This window comes from Garra rufa, chromosome 16 (genome assembly GCF_049309525.1).
Source record: "Garra rufa chromosome 16, GarRuf1.0, whole genome shotgun sequence".
Lineage (NCBI taxonomy): Eukaryota > Metazoa > Chordata > Actinopteri > Cypriniformes > Cyprinidae > Garra > Garra rufa.
The window spans coordinates 37,532,158-37,557,314 of record NC_133376.1 but is presented as its reverse complement, the minus strand read 5'-3'; the positions used below and the strand labels follow the sequence as shown (position 1 = coordinate 37,557,314).

The 25,157-nt window shown below is 34.5% G+C and overlaps 3 protein-coding genes across 5 annotated transcripts in view; 1 reads left to right on the top strand and 2 right to left on the bottom strand.

Moving 5' to 3' along the window:
• Positions 1-509: 509 nt before the first annotated feature.
• On the bottom strand, positions 510-12,395 carry pld7 (phospholipase D family, member 7). Its single transcript, XM_073820811.1, has 11 exons — positions 12,215-12,395; positions 9,272-10,165; positions 7,172-7,359; positions 6,903-7,086; positions 5,571-5,685; positions 5,335-5,462; positions 3,263-3,466; positions 2,760-2,899; positions 1,496-1,661; positions 1,311-1,410; positions 510-1,088 (listed from the first exon to the last, which is right to left on the bottom strand). Exons 1-11 carry the CDS (start codon positions 12,215-12,217, stop codon positions 883-885), a joined length of 2,328 nt encoding a protein of 775 aa, XP_073676912.1. The 5' UTR covers positions 12,218-12,395; the 3' UTR covers positions 510-882.
• A 3,572-nt stretch (positions 12,396-15,967) lies between these two features.
• Positions 15,968-22,886, top strand: gpr137 (G protein-coupled receptor 137). 3 transcript variants are annotated; one of them, XM_073820478.1, is made up of 9 exons: positions 15,968-16,045; positions 16,498-17,107; positions 17,187-17,236; positions 17,338-17,578; positions 19,343-19,486; positions 19,572-19,700; positions 20,932-21,050; positions 21,920-21,940; positions 22,089-22,886. In XM_073820478.1, the coding sequence occupies exons 2-9, from the start codon at positions 16,763-16,765 to the stop codon at positions 22,180-22,182; spliced, it is 1,143 nt and encodes a 380-aa protein (XP_073676579.1). In that variant the 5' UTR covers positions 15,968-16,045; positions 16,498-16,762; the 3' UTR covers positions 22,183-22,886. The 3 variants fall into 3 exon arrangements, with proteins under 3 accessions (XP_073676579.1, XP_073676581.1, XP_073676580.1); XM_073820479.1 differs by having other exon boundaries at positions 15,969-16,020; XM_073820480.1 differs by lacking the exon at positions 21,920-21,940 and having other exon boundaries at positions 22,089-22,884.
• A 1,531-nt stretch (positions 22,887-24,417) lies between these two features.
• The window catches only part of syvn1 (synovial apoptosis inhibitor 1, synoviolin), a 3,312-nt gene continuing 2,572 nt past the window's right edge, over positions 24,418-25,157 (bottom strand). Inside the window, exon 5 of the mRNA XM_073820233.1 lies at positions 24,418-24,587. Coding sequence (XP_073676334.1) covers positions 24,418-24,587 — 170 coding nt within the window. The remainder of the gene's footprint in view (positions 24,588-25,157) is intronic.

Genomic DNA, 25,157 nt, shown 5'->3' with positions numbered 1-25,157 from the left:
CAAAGTGCCACAAGTACCTGTGTATCTCAAAAAAAATATGGCTTCCATTGGTCGATAAAGTTTGAGTACATATTAGGTAACAGAGTAATCTTAAAGATATTGGCCACTAGGGGGCAAAAATCATTGTATATATTGCACATTGTTTTGCGCATATACACAATATTTATCTTATATGATAGAACTCCTCATTCTGGACAACTTTGCCATTAGCACCAATGCTGTCAAGCAAATTGTTTGTTAAATAATTTAGATGTATAAAACCTTTTTTTTCCACAATGATACCTCTTGTACATCGTCTTATTATCTTTTGGGAGAAGCCTGTGTCATTTCCGGTCCAAAAAAACTTGCTGGTTGAATAAAAGTAAGTTTAAGTCAGAATTTGCCTGGGGTATGAATAATTTCGTGCTTGACTGTATATATATATATATATATATATATATATAAATATGTACATAGTATAAAGTACCTTTTTCATAGTAAGTAAATGCAAGAACATCAGAGCACAAGAATCTTACTGAAAACTGTTTAATTTGAAAACAAACAAACAGTCATTACAGCCAAGGCACTATTACAACAATATTTCACTTCCATGCATGTTTAACCAGTTCAACATAAGAGATCAGTGCTTGCTCAAGGACCTTGTCCTTATTCTGCAAATGTCACATAATGCAAATATACAATAAATGCACTTGAAAAAAAAGAAGAATTAATATATCCCATATTTATAACAAACATTAAAAATGCACAGCATCCTTATGGGAAATATACATACATCATAAATAAGTTATCAGTAGGCAGGAATGCCTAGGGGAAGAGTTTTTGGTTTCTTTTATTTTTTGAGTCATAGTGCATAGCAACATAACAAATAAAGAGCGTGGTTTATTACGTAAGCGTTTTTCCGCTGCAACGCTCGGCGTGAGCATCAGCGAGGGTCTGAGCGTATTCTGAACGCCAGTCCCTCTGGAAAATCTCCTGCATCTGGCTCTGAACGGTTTGCTGGCCCTGCCCTACTGCAGAACCTGTCTGATTCACGACAAGCCCAACCCCTGCCGTCTGGGTGAAGTAATTCTCAGACCAGTTGGAAGTTCCTGTTAAACAAAATATAACAATCGGTCACCATGGCAGGGAAACTGGTATTCGCTTTATTTCAGAAGTCATATTCACAGCGACTCATTTGTAACAGTAAACATTGACTGTTATTGTTGGCAGGCATTTGATGATGCAGCGCCAAACCTGTCGTCAGGTTGTTGGAATATAGAAAAGCATGCAAGTGAGATCATGCTGTGAAAGAGAGGAAACAGCGAGCATACCAATGTAAACAACTCGATCAGTCACCATGTATTTGGCATGGTTGACACGAGCAAACGGGATCCTCTGCTGCTCTCGTGTTGAAGGCACCTCAAAAACTTTCTGTGAGATGAAATGTTAAATCATTAGTGACGGCTGAATTAAAAAAAAAACATTCAGAAGATGTAAAGAGCATACAGAAACGTACAGCTTGAATGTTGCAGTTCAGAGGGGGCTTGTTGAGGACGGATAAAGACTGGAGGAAGACAAACATGGCGCCGGGAGAATGACTCCAACAGCTGACTAACAGCTTCACCTCAACACCTCTCACACATGCTGCCTCACGAAGGGCCGTGTCGATGACAGGCCAAAACCTAAATCACATAAAATATACTGAAAATCATGGAAAACCTGACAAAAATCTTTCACATGCTTTATAAACTAAGTACATGCAATGCAAATGTATAGAATTTTCTAAATTATCCCCAGTTTTTTAGTATCATTGGAATATTTATTTTTGTATTTCCCATTTTTTGTCATTTTGTTGTGTTTTTGTCAAATGTATATAGTTTTTATTCCTTTTTATTTCAGTTTTAGTTTGTAAAGTTAGTTTTAATTTGGTCTTTTAATTTTATTATATATACATTTTTGTAAATATTTTATTATTATTTTTCGTATATATAGTGATCCTGGATCACAAAACCTTGAGTGGCACAGGTACATTTGTCACTGTTCTGTATTTTTGTCCATTTTTAAAATTCAAATTCAATTTATTATCAATTTTTATCATGTTTTAGTTTAATTTCATTTAGTTTTAGACTCATTTAGTTTAGTATCATTGGAATAGTTTTTTTTATTTTTGTATTTTCCATTTTCTTTTTCCATTTATTAGTCATTTAGTTCAGTTTTTGTTCATTTTTATAAAATGTCTTTAAAGTTTTTATTTCAGTTGTAGTTTTTAATTTTGTATTTTCTATTTGTATTATAATTTGTTTAGTCACTGCTGTGTTTTTGTCCAATTTAAAAAAAGGTATATATAATTTTTATAAATTCTTGACAAAGTTTTAGTTTTATTTAATGTAGTTTTTATTTAGTTTAGTATCATTGGAATAGTTTTTTTTTTAAATTGTATTTTCCATTTTAATTTTTCAGTCAATTTTTTATCAGTATTTTTAGTATTTTTGTCCATTTCTTAAAAAAAAAAAATTATATATATATATATATATATATATATATATATATATATATCATGTTTTAGTTTTAAGAAATGGATAAGAAATGCTTTGTGGCAACTAGCCGTAATACTTTTCTTTCATTTAAGTTAAGTATTTTATTTGATCAAAGTAGATGTTTTTATAGTTTTAGTTTTACTTAAACCAAAAGTTACAGACTGCAGCTTTAACCATAAAATCTCTATAATAACTGTAATAAGCTATAATAACCCTGACTCAATATCAAACGGTAAAGCTTACTGAATGGGCTCCATGAACTGGGACAAAGGAAGGTAGTCCATCACAGACACATAGACGAACCGCTCAGCATCAGCAATTACTGACAGGATGCTTGAAAGATCATCAGAACGCCCAGATGATGATAAAGGAGGAGGGGAACTCTACAAGAACAAGTCAAACACTGTCAAATACATTTCTGCACATACAAAAAACGCACATTTAGAGATGAATGAAAACGAACCAGGACATATGCTGTCCATGCAATGTATTAAAAAGCACTGTTTTGTGCAGTAAAAAGGTGCCACTTTGACAAAAAGACAACATCTCTACACAATACATTGAAATGAAAAATAGACACATGGTGTAAATGAAAATCAGCCAGTCTAAATGTTAGAAAGTATGTGGAAACGTGAATAGGTTGAATGAAATGATTGCAAAACATGCAATGAAAACATATTATGAATGTGGTAAACAAAAACCGGACCAAACAAAGGAAGTCAACTTGTGAGAGAAACACAACTCACAGACAAATAGACACGTGCAGGGACACCGTTGAATTTAACAGCTAATGGGTACTTAGAACTGGAGAGGGCGGAGAAACGGCCCGGCCAGAATGGAGGAAGAGATCCGTTCTTCTGAGCTCCAATGTCCCAGTACATGTCAAATATCCGTGACGCGTCCTGTGCTAGACAGCTGCAGTCCTCCACAGACACTCCAACCTCTTTCACCTATTAGAAATATTGATTATACTTCTGCATATGCATGTATACTTTTAGGGATTGATTTTTGGGTTAAAAGCCATTTTGACATTATAGTCTAAAAAACTGCTCTGGATAATGAATAAAATAAATAAATAAAATAAATACTAAATAACATTAAAATTAAATTAAAAAACATAAAAATAAATTAAAATAAATGAATGTAAAATAAAATACAATACCATAAAAAATAGTAGCGATTACTGGGGTTCAAGCGCTTTAAGGCATTTAAGCACATATGAAAAAATGCTTTATTTAGCAAGCCTGTAACCACCGAAATTAATGATTTAAAAAAGCATTTTTGGCAAATCCAGGTAACGTACCATAGAAATATTATCTTTTTAACGTTTATGACTGTTATAGTGCCAGCAGTGGTCCGATCTCATTAATACTTTGCATGCTTGTTTAGAATCACCAGGTTTCGTGAATTTTTGAGTTTTCCTTTAGTCTTCATAGGATTTTGGGTAAATTTGGACAGGCCCCGTTTTTAAACAACCCCATCATAGCGTCCCAAAAAATTACATGTCTACATTTTTTTGATAATTATTGACCCAGAGAGTCCAGAGAGTTGCACTGCAGAGTTTGTTTGTTTTTTAGATTGAGCAAAAAATCTAGGTCCAGTTTACAAAAGTAGGTTTTATACATCTTCTCAATTATTTAACAAATTATTTGTTTCACAGCAGTGGTCCTAGAGACAAAGTTGTCCAGAATGAGCAGTTCTATCATATGAGATGAATATTGCGCATATGCGCAAAAAAATGTGCAATATACTGTCATTTATGCCCCCCAGTGGCCGATTTCTTTTAGATTTCTCAATTAACCTTGTCTAATAGGTGCTCAAACTTTATTGACCGATGGAAGCCATGTTTTTTTGAGATACGCAAATGTCACTTGTGGCACTTTGGACCAAGATCGTGCACAGTGATTTTCATGTTAATAGGACAAATAGTTACACAGGTATAACCGTATTTATGTTTCTTCCCCCTTATAGTGCTACCAAATGGCCAAGCTCTGCGATTTTTGTTCTGTGACCTCAGATTGAGCTCTGTAGGTGTACTTAGTTTGGTGAAGATATCTCATTCCATTCAGGAATTATAGACGTTTTGTCGTCCCTTTGATAATTATTGATATTCGCTCTTCAGAGAATCTTTGTGCACTGGTTTGGTTTCGATCGAGTGAAAAACCTAGGACTAGTTCGCAAAAGTAGGTTTTTAAAAAAATCCAAAATTCCCGAAAACTTTGCCAGGCTCATGATGGAATCTTGAGGCACAAAGCCAATCTGAGGCCACTTTCATGCATTTTACTAAAAGTGGCCCCGCTCCTTTCAAATGTTTTGGCATCTCTTTGCGATGGTGAGACTGTAGATAATTATTGAAAGTCACTCTCCAGAGAATCTTTCTGCACTGTTTTGGTTCAGATCAGCAAAAGTAGATACTAAAATTCAGCCAGGCTCCCAATCGAATCTGAGGCATGTGTTTTGTCATTTTGACACAAGACACTTGATGCTGCGACTGACGGTTTAGGAGTTAAAATTGTACTTTTGATGGCTGTAGCGCCCCCGTCAGGCCAATTGGGGCGAGCATTGGTGAGGTTGTAGGCGGAGTGAGTACTACCATTCCTCCAAGTTTCAAGTCTCTATGACTTACGGCTTGGTTTGCACGATCAGTTTAATGTGGAGAATGCTGATCCTTGGCCATTCTAACAATTACAATAGGGTTTAAGCACTATGCGCTTGAACCCCTAACAAAGTCACACACATTTACATGCATATTTGCATGTCAACAAAACCTTTTGTCTAGTCAGATAATGACACACAATGTTGCTCGATTTAGACGTACCTGGGTAAGCGAACGCCAATCCATGTTTGCGCTTCCTAAATAGATGTGTTTCTTATCCACAACCCATAGTTTGGTATGCAAAATGCCTCCAGTGATGCTCTGCAGGTCAACTCCCCTGACCTCAGCCCCTGAAAGAAAGCACAAAGCAAGAAAGCTAAAGGAAAAGCTGCATAACATCCATTCCAAACCATTTACCATTTTCACACGCTGCATATGCAATCGGCACGCTGTTGTACCTGTTGCTACCAGTTCGTCTGTGTCTGCAATGTATGGCTGAGGGGCGTTTACAGCGATCTTCAACTTCACTCCGTTTGGTTCCAGCTGCTTCAGTTGGTTGAACACTTTTTTGCCCTGTAGAAAAGATAAATGTAATATCAGTATGATCCTAGATGTTCTAGTATGGAGTTAGAATTGTTGCTTAATTCCAAATAAATACATTATGATCCACAAATAAATGTAAAGCGATTGACAAAAACCAAGCATATTCACAAAATAAATAAAATGAGATCCACAAATAAATCTTAGAGTTCCACAAACACGAATTATATTCACAAGTAAAAAAATTTGAATTACAAATAAAAAACATTTTATTCTACAAACACAACTTTGCCCGGCATTTATATGTGAATCGCGTACTATGCATTTGTAGATCGCTGCGCATATTTGTGAATTTTGAAACATTTCAAGCGTCAAGACGCAAACTAATCCACAAATGGATGGACTCCACCCACCTTCTACTTAAGCCAATCAGATACCGGCCACGTGGGGCTGACCAATCGTTGCACGTTCTCGCTCCAACCAATCACGTTTTTACGGTGACTGTAAGGGGACACCTTCGGTTCACTTATGTTTGTCTTGGCCACTACATTTAACTCGTGGGAACGTGATATTATGTTATATGTTATACGTCGTTATTTTCCCCTTCATTTCGATCTCTTAACGTTCTGAATGTAGGTTCTATGACTGGGATATTTACTGGAATGCAGTTTTAAAGGTTGAATTTAACATATATTGTATTTTATTTAGTCTAATTAACAGACAAATATAGTGTTTCAGTGAAGAGTGAATCTTGTGGTGATCTTACGGTCACGTAAAAACGTGATTGTTGGAGTGAGAACGTGCAACGATTGGTCAGCCCCACGTGGCCGGTATCTGATTGGCTTAAGTAGAAGGTGGGTGGAGTCCATCCATTTGTGGATTAGTTTGCGTCTTGACGCTTGAAATGTTTCAAAATTCACAAATACGCGCAGGGATCTACAAATGCACAGTACGCGATTCACATATAAATGCCGGGCAAAGTTGTGCTTGTAGAATAAAAAAAATATTTGTGAGTATGTTTTTTATTTGCAATTCTATTTTTTTTTACTTGTGAACATAATTCATGTTTGTGGAACTCTAAGATTTATTTGTGGATCTCATTTTATTTATTTTGTGAATATGCTTAGTTTTTATCAATCGCTTAACATTTATTTGTGGATCATAATGTATTTATTTGGAATTAAGCAACAATTCTAACTCCATATTCTAGAGAGCCTTTAGATTAGTAAAATATATACAACACAACATACCAGCATAGACGAAGGCTCCGTAAGTCCCAAATCTGAATCCTGAAGTGTGAAATAGAAAGCACCAATGTGGACGGAGCGGTTTGCTTTGTTTAGTAGTTTAGTCCAAGTCTCTGCAATGCTTGGCAGGTGTGGCGAGCCGGAAGGGAAGCTGAGGCCCTCAGGGACACTTTCAACAAGAGTAAGCCTGAGAGGAAGTGTTAAGATACACATTAACATTTTAAACTTGGTGTTTTAATGCTTAGAAATATAAAAAGGAACTGTTTCCTTACCTACAGTCAGAGGTGCATGTTTCTTCAGGCATCCAGAAACCTTCCAACCAGTGGAGCTCCATTTGTGACATCAGGTGTGACACAGATTTAGGGACTCCATACTGCCAGATATGTGATGCAGATCCACCCAAAAGGAGGAGAAGGGTGGGCAGGAGACAGAAAAGCGAAAAGCTCCTTCCTTTTGTCTGCTACAACAACAGAGATTTAGTGATATTAAATTACACTACGAGTCAAAGGTTTTTGATGTTTTTAAAGTCTCTTCTGCTCACCGAGCCTGCATTTTTTAAAATCCAAAGTACAGCAAAAACAGTAAAAATTTTAAAATATTTTTACTATTTAAAATAACTGCTTTCTATATGAATATATTTTAAAATGTAATTTATTCCTGTGATCAAACCTGAATTTTCAGCATCATTACTCCAGTCTTTTCATTTTTTTCATGATTTTCTGATGAACAGAAGGATCCAAAGATCAGCATATATCTAAAATAAAAAGCTTTGTAACATTACACACTATACGATTATAAAGCTTTGAGTCATAATAATTTTTGGGGGTAAGAAATTATAGAATTTAACACTCAGCAAGGATGCTTTAAATTGATCAAAAGTGATTAATTAATTTATAATGTTAACAAATATTTCTATTTCAGATAATGCTGTTATTTTGAACTTTCTATTCATTAAAGAAACCTTCTACTCAGCTGTTTTCATATAATAATAATAATAATAATAATAAATGTTTTTGAGGAGCAAATCAGAATATTAGCATGATGCAATAATGAAATTCTTCATGCAATGATGCTCAAAATTCAGATTTGAAATCACATGAATAAATTACATTTTAAAATATATTCAAATATAAATCTGTTATGTTAAATATAAAAACAAATTCTAAAATATATATATATATATTGTACTGATTTTGCTATACTCTGGATCGAATAAATGTAGGCTTGGCAAGCAGAAGAGACTTCTTTAAAAACATCCAATACCAACCTATATAAAATGAAAGACTTTGCTTATTCAAACATCTTTCCAACAAGATATAGGTACATTTCTGTTAGTGATGAAATGCCAGTTTTGGGAAGATCTTCTGCTGAAATTCTGTTGTTTTGATGGCAAAACTAGGCAACTAGTCTCAGTAATTTGTATACGTATGCAAATCAGAGGTCAAATCACTGCAGAGAAAGAGATTCTGGTCTGTATATATGGCTTGTACTGCAGTATTTGTCTTTCTTACTTATTATTTTAGCTTATTTTGCTTTGTTGTAAAAATATCTAAATTTACCTGAGAAAAAAAATGATTTAAGATATTAAGTCTATGCTCACCAAGCCTGCATTTATTTGATCCAAAGTACAGCAAAAACAGTAAAATTCTGAAATATTTTTACTATTTTAAAATAACTGTTTTCTATTTTGATGTATTTTAAAATGTAATTTATTCCTGTGATTTCAAAGCTGAATTTTCAGCATCATTACTCCAGTCTTCAGTGTCACAAGATCCTTCAGAAATCATTCTAATATTTGCTGCTCAAAAAATTACAGTAAATTTTTTCAGGTTTCTTTGATGGATAGAAATTTCAGAAAAACAGCATTTATCTAAAATAGAAATCTTTTGTAACAAAAAATTAAAATTATACTGACTCCAAGCTTTTAAATGGTATAGTGTATAATGTTAAAAAAAAGCTTTTTTATTTCAGATAAATGCTCATCTTTGTATCTTTCTATTCATCAAAGATAGCAAATCAGCATATTGGAATAATTTCTGTAGGATCATGTGACACTAAAGACTGAAATAAAGATGCTGAAAATTTAGCTTTGATCACAGGAATAAATTAGATTTTAAAAAATATTCAAATAGAAGGCAATAATTTTAAATAGTAAAATATTTCACAATATTAAAAATCTGTTGTCTTAGAAACATAATAACACACCACTCCTCACCAAGCATGTTTTAAGTAGCACAAACAGTACTGGATTAAGCTTAATATTTAGGATTAAAGGTTTGTTGAAATTTTAACCCTTAGTATTAACAACAATAGTATTCCTGCTTTAGCAAACATCATTAATTTTGCATGTTACGAAATACGATTCTCCTCACCTTGGAGGGTGTGGACGTTTTGGTCTTGGTGTGTTTTGTCGGAGTAGTATTGGCAGTTTTGCCTCCTTGTTGTGTTTCTTTAAAGCATTCTTTACTATCTGAAGGTTTCTGAATCGTTGCGATTTCATCTTGACCACTAAGTATAAATCCATCATCCTTATCTGGAACACATTCCACACATTTCACATCATTCCCTGTGACACTGTTTTCTCCCGTCCAATGTGATTCCTTTCCAAAGTCCTCTTTCAAAGTATCTTGATCATCAGGTGCCTCGAGTTGATCAACAGAGGAGCATGAGCTGAGATCTTCTACGACGGCATCCTGCGCCGACATCTGCTCGTCTTCCGAGGAGCTCTCTATGCTGGCGGTTTCAAAATCAGAAATGCGCTCTGTAAAGAGATCAGAAGTCTCACAGACATTCCTGAGCGGGGGTCGCTTTAGTGGCATATCAAGCTGATCAGAGTCTTTTGTAATCTCAGGTGTTTGATCAAGAGATTGATTTATTTTCGGAGCCAAAATAGTGGAGTCGTGACCCGAGATATCACCTTGAGAGAGAACATCAGCGAGGTTTGTGTGTAAACGAACTGACGGCAAGGGCAGTCCTGTTTCTCTCCCTCCAGATCCTAACATTTTCGCTCTTCCAGGCTCTGTAGAGCCAGCTCTCTCTTTTTGGCCCTGGTGGATAGACTCATCTATCTTCGGCGATGACTCTGCACTCTGGACGGTGACTCGCTTGCGGCCAACAGAGCTTTGAAAGGTAGGGATGCGGGACATCGGCGGTCTTCCTGATTTACGGTGTTCCTCTCCATCATCCTTCCTATCGAATGATGCTTTCTCATTCTCTTCTTCACCTATGAAATGTTCTCCTGATCTGAAATGTACATCCTCTGGTTCCTGTCGCAGAATTTGAATGCAAAAACATTATATGTGATCCTGAACTACAAAAATAGCCAAAAATACACAAATCAATAGGATATTAAGTAAAGATCATGTTCTATGCATTTTCTTACCGTAAATATATCAAAACTTAATTTTTGATTAGTAATATGCATTGCTAAGAATTTCATTTGGACAACTTTAAAGGCAATTTTCTCAATATTTCGATTTTTTTGCACCTTAAAATTTTTTAACAGTTGTTTTTCCAGCCAAATATTGGCCCAAGATATATTAATGGAACGCTTGTTTATTTAGCTTTTACATGATGTATAAATCTCAATTTATTAAATTTGACCATTGTGATTAGTTTTGTGGTCCAGGGTTACATATAATGGGTTTATACACATGTAATGTATATGAAATTTGTTGATTGTATACACACTCTTTACACTTTGGCACATACAGTATATGTGTATGTTTTTAGCATTTATCAAATGCAAGTGTGTATTTAAAGCGCAAAGACTATAGATAGATAGATAGATAGATAGACAGATAATATATTGAGTGTATGCATGTGTAATATATATGTAATTTATTATAAATGTTTGTATATAATGTATTGTGTTTTATTAATTGTATATATATATATTTTTAAATAATTTTAGATCAAGTTTTAGTTTAATTTAGTTTTCATTTAGTTTTAGATCAATAGATCATTTTTTTCTTTTCCATTTTCTTTTTCCATTTTTTTGTCATTTTGTTGAGATTTTGTTAATTTTTTTAAATGTCTATACAATTTTTATTCTTTTTTATTTCAGTTTAGTTCAGTTGTTATTATTATGTTACTATAATTTCAGTCTTTTTTGTCACTTTTTTCTATGTTTTTGTCCATTTTTTAAAATATATATATATATTTAAAATATAATTTGATAATATATATTTATATATATATTTTCTTTGATTATGTTTTAAGAAATTAATTGCTTTCTGGCAACTAGCTGGAAAAATTAATTTAAATTATATATATATATATATATATATATATATATATATATATATATATATATATATATATAATCTACTTTACTTTGATAAAATAAAATACTTAACTAAAATAGGAAAACAAATTATATATATATATATATATATATATATATATATATATATATATATATATATACTTTTTTTCAATTTTCTTTTTTTATTTTAGTTAAGTATTTTATTTTATCAAAGTAAAGCAGACGCTTTTAATGGTTATAGTTTTAGTTAAAGCCGCAGTCCATAACATTTTTTTTTTTGTTCATAATTTACTAAATTTATATAATAAATGAGTACATCATTAATACATCTTCCAAAAGCCATGCTTTTGGCTTATCCTGAATCACTACGATACACTTATAAGAAGGTTTTTATATATTTGGACTATTGTAGACTGGTTTTGGTTGGATTGTGTTTATACACAATTTGTTGTTTATTTACACACTATTTAGTACATAAAGTACATGTTATTAGCAATTATCAAATGCAAGTGTGTGTTTAAGGTGTGAAGACTAGATAGATAGATAGATAGATAGATAGGTAATATATATGTTATTTGTTTATATAGGCAAATTACACTCTTTAAAAAATGCAAAACATGTATTTAAAAGTCAAAGTCTAGATAGATAATATATTATATTGGGTGTATACATGTGTAATATATATGTAATTTGTTTTTATATGCAAATTACAATATAAAATGCAAAACGTGTAAGAGCAAAGACTGTAGATAGATAGATAGATAGATAGATAGATAGATAGATAGATAGATAGATAGATAGATAGATAGATAGATAGATAGATAGATAGATATTGTATAATCATCCCTACTTAATCTCTTAATATCAGACTGGCTCGTGAGTAAGCAGCATTTACTGGAACAAACGTGTGTCTAACCAACCTTTAGAAAGGTCTGGAGAGAGTGTGTACGACAAACTGCAATGGATAAACGCTAAAGAAAACTCTTGTAATCTTTTTAAACACTAAACCATCAAGTTTGAGACATAAATTAGCAAGCAAGCTACTTACCATGACCACAGCGAAGAACTGCTCTCAGTTTATCCGTAACGAGTAACTATTTTTAAAATAAAAACGCGTAAACACAACGTCTGATGAACTGTACGAGGATATAAACTTGTTGTCTGTCCAGTTGGGCGGCTGCTGTTGAAAAGAATGAGGATTGTAAGGGCGATGCTGTCTCTGTCTGCGACGTGGCTGCAGAACTCCAGCACACAGTGCGGTACAGTGAAGAAAAGAGAGAGAGAGAGAGAGAGAGAGAGAGAGAGAGAGAGAGAGAGAGAGAGAGAGAGAGGAAAAAGTGAGAAAGGAGAACCTCGCCTATACAAGCTATGAGTTCATACGTTAAAAACCTCCTCTGACTCACAGCTTTTGAATCTGTACAGCTGCGAAACATAACGCATAACAAAGTTATGAAATGTTGAGTTTATTGAGCAGGGGAGTGCATGCCTAGCCTATAATTTGGTTATTTAAACCAGCTGATTTGCAAGACTTAATCATGTAATGAAACACAGGAATGAATGGTGATGACAGATAGAAATGTCAGCCGAGGTGACGGTTATTGATGGTGTAAAATTGAACTAACCGCCGTTTCCTGTTCTCAATACTGCGCGGTAAAGCAATGGGCGCTTCCTGCACGACTGCAAACCACGCCCAGCGTCTTATAAGTCACGCCCACTGTACACTGACTGCAGCCGGCAAACCACGCCCACAATACCCGGCTTCTACATAACGCTATCAGTTTTCAAAATGGCGGAACTATCTTTGTTTCTCTTTCCACGTATTTTTACATTTGTCATTTTTAAAACTCTTCAGTGCTTAAATTTTAGTGAGGAAGTCAGATAAGCTTGCGTTTTTTTGTGGAGGGCGTGGTTTCGCAGAAAGAGCAAGACGCCTTTGTTTATGTTTTTCATTATGGAGTTCCATTTGTGCCAAAAATGAGTCGACTGCCTTATGCTTTGTACTGTTAACGGTAAAACTCAACTCATTAAGTCGGGGGGAGTTGGAGAATGAGCCTATTTCCATGAAATCAAAATTTAATTTTTTTTTTGGCTTTTAGTATGAATATGTTAGCCTTAATGCATTTACAAGATAAGACCACTCAAAACTTACAGTCTCGTCACTTCCGTCAATATGAATCAACGATTTTGATGATATCACACTGCACTTCAGCTTCTCATCAAACGTTATGTCCAATCAAATGCTCTCTAGAGTCCGTAGCGTCCCGCCCCCTACATTATAAATAGACATTGAAGCTGCGGCTGAGATCAGACGGTCACTTGTTCACAGTGTTAGTGTTTTCTGTATGGTGGACTTTATTGGACAGATGGATGCACTTTATTGGACTTTTTTTTTTTTTGTCTGTTGAAAAAAAAAAAACCTGCCCTTTGCCATAATAGAGCTTGGGACAGCAAAGATAATTTTTAATATAACTCCAAACAAAAATAGCTAACAAAACAGCTAAAACCAACTTAAGCTGTTTGGCTGGTCTTAGAAGGTTTAAGATGGAAGTTGGTTTTAGCTGGTCTGGTTTTAGCTGGTTGTTCCAGCTGCGCCCGCTCTTTATAAGTCGTTTATTACCTCTGAGATCAAATGACACATTCAAGATGATATCATCACATTAATCATGATCTGGCTAATTCGGTTCTTCGAACACACCTGTTGTTGATGATTAGTATGGCTGGATTGAGTCATCTGAGATAATTGCACATCCATGGGTTGGTTTAAAAGTAGGGCTGGGTAAAAAATATTGATTCTCCGATTTTAATCGATCTTCAGTTTAACGCAACGATTCTTAATGCGCGTGTTTCACGTAAGAGGATATGAATATTCACCTCTCGTCCTGAATGTGTCACCATCAGCTGCTTTTTTTGCAGAAAAATCTGGTGATCAAAAATGATTAGGCTGTAGTTAAGAACTGTTAGTTTTATGGACAGTTAGAATGTTTTGTATCCGCAGACAAGGGCTTTATGATGGGCCTGTTTTGAATTTAGAAAAATGTTTTATTTCTTAAACATGTTTGAAGTTCTTAATAGATTTCACTGTTGCACATTTACAGTCTTTTTATTTTTTTACAGTAATGTGCATTTTGCAGTTTGTTTACATGGTGTACAATGGATGCACATATTTATGACTTCTTGTTACAGTGTTCATTTAAAATAAAAGTTGTTTAAAATAAACAACTGTGTGCACCCTATTATTAATGTAGATGTGTATTTCAGTAATAAACTTAAGTAGGAGAGTTTCAGTTACCAGCATTTATATCAAAATATGGATCCCATGTCTGCAAAACTAACATTTTAAATGAAATATTGATCGCTAATCGATATCGAATCGAATCGAATCGAAACCATAAAAATAAGAATCAAATCGAATCGCCGAATTGGTCACAATACCCAGCCCTATTTAAAAGGGGCTATGTATCAATACTTGAAACCACGATCAGCAATGAAGCGATTGGCTGGTGGCAAGACAGCAACGTAATGACATCATAAAATAAAATAAAAAACACCTGTCAGAAAAATTTGACTAATTTCTGGACTTAGACCTTTTTCCTGAGTAAACGATGAGCGCTGCCATTACGAAATCTAACGTCAGATTAAATGCTTTTCTGTTTCCGGTCTCCATAGGAACCCATTCAAATTGTGTCCATTAGTTTTTATTGTAGCTAATGTCCACAGCTTCCTGACATCTACACATTCATGAAACTTTGAGGAGTGAAGCACTGACAAATGACGGTCATTGCGACATTGCAAAGTGATGGCGCTATGGAGCCGCTATTTCAAAACATTTGAATAGGTTTAACATTAGATTATTATCTCGGAATATATGCTAATTTGACCGGAAACAATGGAGACTGGAAATGCAAAGTATTTTTTGGTTAAGAGTTGGACATGACTTCCGCGTTCAGGAAAACCATCTATAAGAAAGCATCTAAGTGACCAAAACTACATAAATGTTATAATAGATCAATGAAATGTGCACTATTTTTATTCTATTATGATTTTTTTTACATGATTCCCAATTATTTCTATTTATGATTTCTGATATTTGTACAGGTTTTACAAAACCCCTCTAAAACCAGCAGTGTTGCCAACTTAGCGACTTTTCAGACCCCCTTAGCGACTTTTTTCCAAAAAAGCATCTAGCGACAAATCTAGCGACTTCTTGGACAAACCTTATTTAGTTTATGAGACTCTCTGGTACGTCTTTCTCTCTCTCTATCTGCATCTGCTCTGTTCAGTGAGCGGCAGAGGAGCAGCATTTTCAGATTGAAAAAATATTTAAAAAGATATTTTGTTGCTTTTAACTCTATTTTACATGCACGTATATTCGAAATCACAACACAGCCATTGTCTTAATCGTATGTGCATTTGATTTCATCAGACAATGTCGTGATAATGAATCAGGATTTTAGTGTAGATTAATATCTTCGAGAGCTGGTTAATGGGCCGCGTTTCAGTCAATATTTCATGTATGATGTCATTTAGTGACATTTGGCGACTTTTCAAGCGGGGTTTAGCTACTTTCCATTGAAAAAAGTTGGCAACACTGAAAACCAGCCTGATGACCAGCTAAAAGCAGCCAACCAGCTTAGGCTGGTTTTAGCTGTTTTTTTTTTTTTTTTTAGCGTAGACAAAGACAAAATTTGATGTACTGTATAGTACAAAGCCCTCGACTCATTTTTGGCACAAATGGAGCCCCATATTTCATTACCAACTTGTACAGCTAGATGTCGCCAACAGCGGTGAGTCTGCTTGATAACGCAGTGCATAAACAAGAACGGACTTTAGTGATGAGGGGATTTATCGGATTTGGTACGTGGTGTTACATATTTGTAAGGTAACTTTGGATTTAATTTAATAAAAATTTTAAGCAGCTTTTAAAAACGTGTGTCGCTTATATCAAAACCGTTTCGAATTAACGTTACCAAATCTATTTTAAACTTAATCTAGCAACGTTAGCTACTCAGCTAGCCATTTTAGATGAGTCTAAAGTCAGTCATATAAATGTTTGCCTGTTAGAAAGTAGTTAAACAGTTTAAAACTGTTATATGTTGTGCTGTACAGTAAATCTACCTGGTAGGTCTGGTAACGTAAACAAAGTCAGGCTGTCATCGTTTCGCGACTGTCAAAAGTCGTAATCAGTTACAGACTTTGTTTTCAGACAAAGTATGCTTTTGTTTTCGATCAGACAGAGTGTTATTGATATCTCTGTGAATGTTTTGAGTTGCTGTTTTTATGACTTCACTGTGCTTACTTTAGAAATGTAATACTTTCGTTTTTATTTTTCAGGTGCGCATCCGGGGAGTTCTGACAAATGACATTTCAGATGTTTGTTATTTTTCTTCGTCGTGATTGAGCCTGACAGAATATTATCCAGTGATTAAGACTAATGATGATTCATGCATGTCTAAACATGCTCGACTTTTGTTTTTCTTTTTTGGTAATATGATTTATCTTAACATTTTACACCAGTTTTGTTTTATTTTATTTTAAAGCTTTAGTCTATGCATTGTATTATATCATATTAGCTCTTTTTTGAACATTCATCATCATAATGCACGTTCCAGTTCCTCCTTCCCCCATGAAGCCAGCCGTGGCCCCATCAGTAGAGCTGGGTGTCACGGTTTTTTACACTTGTTTTTATGGGTTATTGTTTTTAGTCGTGTATATTCAGCTTTGGCTGCTCTTACTCTTTGGCCATAAGCGATGGAGCTACCAAAGTATTTTTCTGTTTCTTTGCCTGTTCTGGGCAGCGCTTCGCACAACACTCTTCTCATTTTATTTCCGTAATGCCCTTGCGGCCAACCACCTGCCCACTCCAGTCTACTGGCTCCTTTATTGTTTCCCAGTTTGCTTGCAGTTCTTCACCCTGAGTCTATTCAACCTGTACTTCACTCAGGTAAGACGAGATTCATAAATTATGTTTGCATAGTTGAGAAAATAATCCACTCCCTCATAACACTTTTTCATTTTGACAGGAGTTGCTCAAAGTTAGAAGCGTGTTCAGCATTGACCCCAGGAAAGGACTGTGAGTGGATTTCCATAATAGCATCCTAATGGATATCTTCTGATTTTGTGTTTAATGCTAATTTTTTCTGTGTGTGTGTGTGTGTCACTTTTGACTTCTAGACGGGCGGCTCAGTGCGTGTATGCCACCATGAGCGTCATCTTCCTGTGTGTCAATATAGTTTGCGCAAGCCTTGGACAGCATGGCGGTTCTGGTGGCGATGGTGAAACGACGTGGAGGCTGGTTTTGGTTCGGGTGCTGGTTAATGACCTACTGTTTATTCTGGCAGCTGTGTGTCTGTCCACGTCTCTACTCCTTTTAACTCGATCCTCGCCTCAAACCACCCCTTATCTGCGCAGTAAGGTATATACTTTGCAAGTCAAATAGTGAGTATTAGAAATTACTCACCCTCAGGCCTTCTAAGATGTAGATGAGTTTATTTCTTCATCAGAACAGATTTGAAGAAATTTAGCATTGCATCACTTGTTCACCACGGGAGTGAATGGGTGCCGTCAGAATTAGAGTTCAAACAGCTGATAAAACGTCACAATAATCTACAAGTAATCAAAACTAATCAATTCGATCAATTAATGTCTTGAGAAAAGCTGTGTGTTTGTAACAAATCCATCATTAAGACATTTTAATTTAAACCATTCATAATCTGTAATAAAACTTCCTCACCACTGGAGTGAATGGGTGCTGTCAGAATGAAAGTCCAAACAGCTGATAAAACATCACAATAATCTACAAGTAATCAAAACATAAGTCCATCAATTAACGTCTTGAGAAGTAAAAAGCTGTGTTTATAAAAAACAAATCCATCATTAAGACATTTTAACTTTAAACCATTCATAATCTGTAATAACACTTCCTCACCACTGGAGTGAATGGGTGCCGTCAGAATAAGTGTCCAAACAGCTGATAAAACATCACAATAATCCACAAGTAATCAACACTAATCAAGTCCATCAATTAACATCTTGAGAAGCAAAAAGTGTTAATGATGGATTTGTTACAAACACACAGCTTTTTGCTTCTCAAGACATTAATTGATGGACTTGATTAGTTTTGATTACTTGTAGATTATTGTGATGTTTTATCAGCTGTTTGGACTCTCATTCTGACGGCACCCATTGACTGCAGAGGATCCATTTTTTTTAGCAAATTGTCATTTTTGTGTAAAATATTCCTTTAACCTTAAACAGTAGCTGCATTTTATTTTACTTCTGCAATCTGATATATTTTGCAATAAGTGCATAAACGTCAACATTTCATTGCATAACAGCTTCTGCTGAATAAATTATTAAATGTACACTACCAGTCAAAAGTATTTGAACAGTAAGATTTTTAGTCTTTTCTGCTCACCAAGCCTGCATTTATTTAATCCAAGATAAACCAAAAACAGTAAAATTGTGAAATATTTTATTATTTAAAATAACTGTTTTCTATTTGAATATATTTTAAATTTTAATTCATTCCTGTGATTTCAAAGATGAATTTTCAGCATCGTTACTCCAGTCTTCAAGGTCACATGATCCTTCAGAAATCATTCTAATATGCTGTCAGTATAATTATGGGGGAAAGAAATGATAGAAATGAATTGTTTTATTTAGCAAGGATGCTTTAAATTGATCAAAAGTGATGATAAAGACATTTATAATGTCAGATAAAGGCTGTTCTTTTGAATTTTCTATTCATCAAATAAACCTGAAAAAATTCTACTCAGCTGTTTTCAACATAATAATAATAAATGTTTTTTTTTTAGCAGCAAATCAGAATATTAGAATGATTTCTGAAGGATCATGTGACTGGAGTAACGATGCTAAAAATGTAGCTTTGAAATCACAGAAATAGATTACATTTAAAAAATATTCAAATAGAAAACAGTTATATTAAATAGTGCAAATATATTGAAATGTTACTTTGGATCAAATAAATGCAGGCTTGGTGAGCAGAAGAGACTTTTAAAAAAAACATTCAAAATCTTATTGTTCAAAAGCTTTTGAGTGGTAGTGTTTATAGAATCAATTTTAATTTAAATGTTATATACTGAATTATATTTACTGTTCAAGACTTTGGTCCCAAAAACTGTTATTAGCAGCGATTTATTTAGTCTTCTGCTTGCAGGGGCTTTGTAGGACTACGGTGTTGGGCGCAGGTGTCATCTTGCTCTTCACTAGCAGGGCGTGCTACAATCTTGCTGTGCTGTTTTTGTCTCAGAATCATAAAGTCGAGGCCTTTGACTATGACTGGTACAACATCTCTGATCAGGTGGGCAGTTGCAGTACATTGGTTGCTTATGAACAGCTATTCCTGTCACTGGTTTAGTTTGTGATGTTCTGTGTTGTTTTTAAAGGCTGACCTTCAGAGTGAACTTGGAGACAGGGGCTACATTATCTTCGGAGTTGTTCTCTTCATTTGGGAGCTGCTTCCTACCAGCCTGCTCATTGTTATCTTCAGAGTTCGACAGCCTCCTCAAGAAAAGGTCTGATGGTTATGCATTTTTCCATGCTTATTCCATGTGATTTATGACACTGAAGACCCGAGTAATGATGCTGAAAATTAAACTTTCATCACAGGAATAAATTATATTTGAAAATATATTCACATAGAAAACTTACTTTGAATGGTAATAGTATTTCAGAATATTTTACTGTATTTTCGATCAAATAAATGCAGCCTTGACTAAAGATTTAAGACGTTTGAACAGTACTGTACAGTCATGTTGGTATCTATATACAGCTGAGGTCAAAAGTTTACATACACCTTGCAGAATTTGAAAAATGTTAATTCTTTTACTAAAATAAGAGGAATCATACAAAATGCATGTTATTGTTTATTTAGTGCTGACCTAAATATGACATTTCATATAGTCCACAAGAGAAACTGTCACTGTTCCTCAGAAAAATCCTTCAGGTCTCACAGATTATTTGGTTTTTCAGCATTTTTGTGCATTTGAACCCTTTCCAACAATGACTGTATGATTTTGAGATCCATCTTTTCACACTGAGGACAACTGAGGGACTCATATGCAACTATTACAGAAGGTTCAAACGCTCACTGATGCTCCAGAAGGAAACGCAATGCATTAAGAGCCGGGGGTGAAAACTTTTGAACAGATTAAAGATGTGTACATTTTTCTTATTTTGCCTAAATATTATACTTTTTTCATTTAGTACTGGCCTTCAGAGGCTACAGAAGATACTTACATGTTCCCCAGAAGACAAAATAATTTAAATTTACCCTGATCTTCCAAAATACCCTGAATTCCAAAAGTTTTCACCCCCTTAATGCACTGTGTTTCCTTCTGGAGCATCAGTGAGTGTTTGAACCTTCTGTAATAGTTGCATATGAGTCCCTCAGTTGTCCTCAGTGTGAAAATATGGACACAGTCATTGTTGGAAAGGGTTCAAATACACAAAAATGTTGAAAAACCAAAGAATTTGTGGGACCTGAAGGATTTTTCTGAAGAACAGCAGACAGTTTAACTGTTCAGGACAAACAAGGGACTCATGAACAACTATGGGTTCATTTTTATAAATTCAACTATTACTTTCTCTTGTGGTCTATATGTAAACGTCTTTTATGTGAAATATCTTATTCAGGTAACCAAAGAATTTGTGGAACCTGAAGGATTTTTCTGAAGAACAGCACATATGAAATGCATTTAAAAATGAGTGTCGTCATTAAGCTGTTTGCTTTGTTGTTCATTTCAGAACTGCAGCCCAGCGATGTGCAACACACGAGGCTCGCGCTCATATTTCTTTGACGATCCTCGTGGAATGGATGATGACACGAGTTCTCTCTGGAGTCACAGTATCAATCCTCATAGCAGGTAATCAGGCTTTCCCAGCTCAGATATGTAATAGCAAAGGTACAAAATGTAATATGTGACCCTGGACCACAAAACCAGTCTTAAGTAGCATGTTCCATAAAGATATTTTGTAAATTTCCTACTGTAAATATATCAAAACCTAATTTTTGATTAGTATTATGCATTGCTAAGAACTTCGTTTGGAAAGCTTATTTATTCCGCTTTCAGATGATGTATAAATCTCAATTTTTAAAAATGGACCCTTATGACTAGTTTTGTGGTCCAGGGTCAAATATAAGTCTCAGGTGTCCCCAGAACGTATCTTTGAAGTTTCAGCTCAAAAACCCCATGTATCATTTATTATATCATTTTGAAAATGCTTATATTGAGTGGAAGTAGAAACGTAGTTTTCGTGCCTGGCTCTTTAAATGCAAATGAGCTGCTGCTCCCCGCCCCCTTTTCCAGAATAGAGCTGTGCCTTTACAGCTCAAACCTTAGATACTCTGATAAAAAAAAATGTTCTCTTTCATGTCTTATTGCGCTTAAACTGTCAAATACACACAAGTTTATGTTGAAAACACAGGAGTTACAAAAACAGTCGGTTATATCTGTGAAGGTAAACAGCTGGGAAAGAAATAGCATGTTTATATTAGATCTGTGTGGCAGCAGCGTAATATACAGTAAACAAATTAATAAATCCACTGCTCTTTTGTCTCCTCTGAGGCTGGGACTCTAAATAGTGTTCCGTGCTCGTCTGTGGAGCCAAAAACAGAAGAGTTAGCATGCTTTGCTTAAACTTTCGCCATGCGGTAATATTATAATAAGATCCCTTTACCACGTCACTAAGAGAGAGAAATCTGATATGCTCGTTTTTTTCCACATGCTTGCAGAGAAAGGCTTACCCAAACAAGGTTAGTGGGTTGTCCTTTTGAAGTTTTCTGAGTTGGTAGATGCACTGGGGATCCGATTATATCACTTAAACACAGAAAAAGTCTGATTTTCATGATACGTCACCTTTAAAAACAACAAGTGATTAAAAGCAAGACTTTGTACCAACAGCTGGTTTGGATCCAGCGAGACGACTCCACTCCTCTTCAACCGGACTCAGCAGAGCAACCAGCACCACTCTCTTTACTCCACTCCACAGACCTGACCACTGTGCAAAGCTGCAGAGACCTTCTCAGGCGATAGTACAGCATTACCTCTTCCTGTTGAGTAGCTCAATAGGCTCGTTTGCACTAATTTTCCATCGGAAGCGTCTGTACTTCTGACGTTGCACCTTGACTTTAAGCTGACCACAGTTAGACTAGATGCTTGTGATTAAAAGGGACCAGTTGGTGATTATTACCACATTTATCTTTATTAGCACATGTAAGGGTAACCTTGAAATGTATTAACAGATGTTATATTTGTGTGGGACGACGACATAAGGACGCAATAATTTTGGTACTAACCTTGTGCGCTGATACTTGTCAATTTATTTTAATAAAAAAATAATTTAAACAGTTTCATGTTTTATTTTGCCATTTACAATATGTACACCACCAGTCAAAAGTTTTTGAACAGTTAAGATTTTTAATGCTTTTTAAAGGCTCTTCTGCTCACCAAACCATTTATTTGATCCAAAGTACAGCAAAACTAACTGTTTTAAAAAATAACTGTTTTCTATGTAAATATATTGTAAAATTTAATTATTCCTGTGATTGCAAAGCTGATTTTTTTAGCATTACTCCAGTCATGATCCTTCAGAAATCATTATAATATTCTGATTTGCTGTTTAAAAAAAACATTTATTATGTTGAAAACAGCTTTTTTAGGTTTTGTTGATGAAAAAGTTCAGAAGAACAGCATTTATCTGAAATAGAAATCTTTTGTAACATTGTAAATGTCTTTATCATCACTTTTGATCAATTTAAAGCATCCTTGATAAATAAAAGTTAATTTCTATCATTTATTTCCCAAAAATAAAAATCATACTGACTTAAACTTTTAAGGAGTTAGTGTATAATATTACAAAAACTTTTTATTTCAGATAAATGCTGATCTTTAGATCTTTCCATTCATCAAAGAATCCTGAAATGTTTTAAATATTGATAAAAATAATAAATGTTTCTTGAACAACAAATCAGCATGTTAGAATGATTTCTGAAGGATCATGTGACACTAAAGACTGGACTAATGATGCAAAAAATGTAGCTTTGATCACAGGAATAAATTGCATTTTAAAATATATTCAAATAGAAAACAGTTATTTTAAATAGTTAAAATATTTTGCTGTACTTTGGATCAAATAAATGCAGGCTTGGGGAGCAGATGAGAAAAAATTCAGAAAATACAAAAAAAAAAAAAAAATCATTACTTGGTCATAACTATTTTATCCAATTAAAATAATTATCAACTTAGGTTAATGTAATTAATGCAGTTTGGGTTGGATAAAATATTTTAATCTTTCTAAGTAAGTCTTTTATGCTCATCAAGGATGCATTTATTTAAAAAAGGAAAAATACAGTAGAAATAATATTGTAAAATAGAATAGTTTTCTATTGCTAATTTATTCCTGTGAATTTTCAGCATCATTCAGTGTCACATGATCCTTCAGAAATCATTCTAATATTCTGATTGGCTACTCAAGAAACATTTATTATTATCAATGTTGAAAATAATATAATTTTGGTGGAAACTGTAATACATTGTGTTCAGGATTCAATTTTGTTTTTCAATTCAAACATAACGTCTTAACTGTTACTTTTAATCAGTTAAACCCTTGCTAAATAAAGTAATAATTAATTTAAAATAAAAAAGCATACTGACTCCAAACTTATAGAGTTGATAAACTCACTAGACGAACATCTGTTTCGAACAATTTATTGTGCAGTATGTACACATCCTCCTATTAAAACACTTTATACATTATGTACAGGAAGTTAATTTAGATATTTGGTTCATGGTTACCTTTTACCCATAACCAAAGTTGATCTAAGAAAAAAATCTATTATGTAAAGCTAGAAATAATGAAATACACAAAGAAGGGGAAAACATCAAGTTTTAAGGGTACACGAGAAACCAACAAACCTTGTTCCTCTGAGAGACACAAATCACATTCAGAGAGGAGAGTCCCACCAATACTCGGTTCGGAGGTCACAGCGGACTTTCAAGGTGCGAGGCTTTCATATCCTTTCTATCTTCACGCATGATATCTTCCGTACACGTTACAGTGACAAACCCTCCACACAAGCGGGAAGTGCCTTGATGTGCCTGATTTAAATGAACATCTAAGAACACATGAACTTTCCTCAGATAATCTGACAACGTGCCAAGTGCCCAAGAGTCCGTAAGAAGCATTTCTACTGTCAGAAGTCAATTCACGATTGCGTGTGTAAATGGATCATCAGTGGTCAGGAGTGTTGGCGGTTTCTAGCTTACGGAGGCGACGTCGTCTCAACTCGGCAGCATTGGGCTCACCGTCATCTACGTCTTCGTCTCCCTCCTTCCTGTCTTTGTCCACTTCTGTGGTTGAGTCTGGTGGAGAAAAGCCTGTAGCTCCATTTACAGATGCATCTGTGAACAGAATACAACGACGCTGGTATTAACATACAACCCTGACTATATACTTAACATGTATAACAGTTTCAGTATAACAGATTGATTAGGATAGCAGCCACTCTTGTCCAGTTGCATTGACATGAATTACTATTTACATTAATATTCAAATAAATATGGAATTTACATAATTTAATTTACTGTAGCAAAGAATGTAATGGAATTTGCCCATTTTCGAAGTAAGAAATCAAATGTAGGTCAGTACACTTATATCAAAACGGGACATGGACTGGTTTTTGTGAATATTAAGCCACAGAATGCTGTTTAAATATGACTCCTGCATGTTCTGTGTTCTGTGTCATGAGTATATGAACACAAACATAATCTCTAGAACTCACTTTAGTCACTTCACAACATATACAAAGAGAAACTGAAACGTAATCACAGCAACCCTAAAAGTTTGGTTTAACTTGAAGAAACTGTGACAGAAATATATTACTTAATGTAACGCTACTACTACTATTGTTAATGAAATTATCAAAACATTTACCAGAAATTTTACTGAAATGTATGTATATGTATTATTTA

Excerpts from the sequence above, each read along its gene's own strand:
- pld7 (XM_073820811.1), bottom strand. Across the intron at positions 7,087-7,171 it reads ACATGCACCTCTGACTGTAG|GCTTACTCTTGTTGAAAGTG; the intron begins GTAAGGAAACAG and ends ACTTCCTCTCAG. Across the intron at positions 1,662-2,759 it reads CAGTTCATGGAGCCCATTCA|GTTTTGGCCTGTCATCGACA; the intron begins GTAAGCTTTACC and ends TATGTGATTTAG.
- gpr137 (XM_073820478.1), top strand. The coding sequence starts at position 16,763 with ATGCACGTTCCAGTTCCTCCTTCCCCCATGAAGCCAGCCGTGGCCCCA. Across the intron at positions 17,108-17,186 it reads TCAACCTGTACTTCACTCAG|GAGTTGCTCAAAGTTAGAAG; the intron begins GTAAGACGAGAT and ends TCATTTTGACAG. Across the intron at positions 19,487-19,571 it reads GGTACAACATCTCTGATCAG|GCTGACCTTCAGAGTGAACT; the intron begins GTGGGCAGTTGC and ends TTGTTTTTAAAG.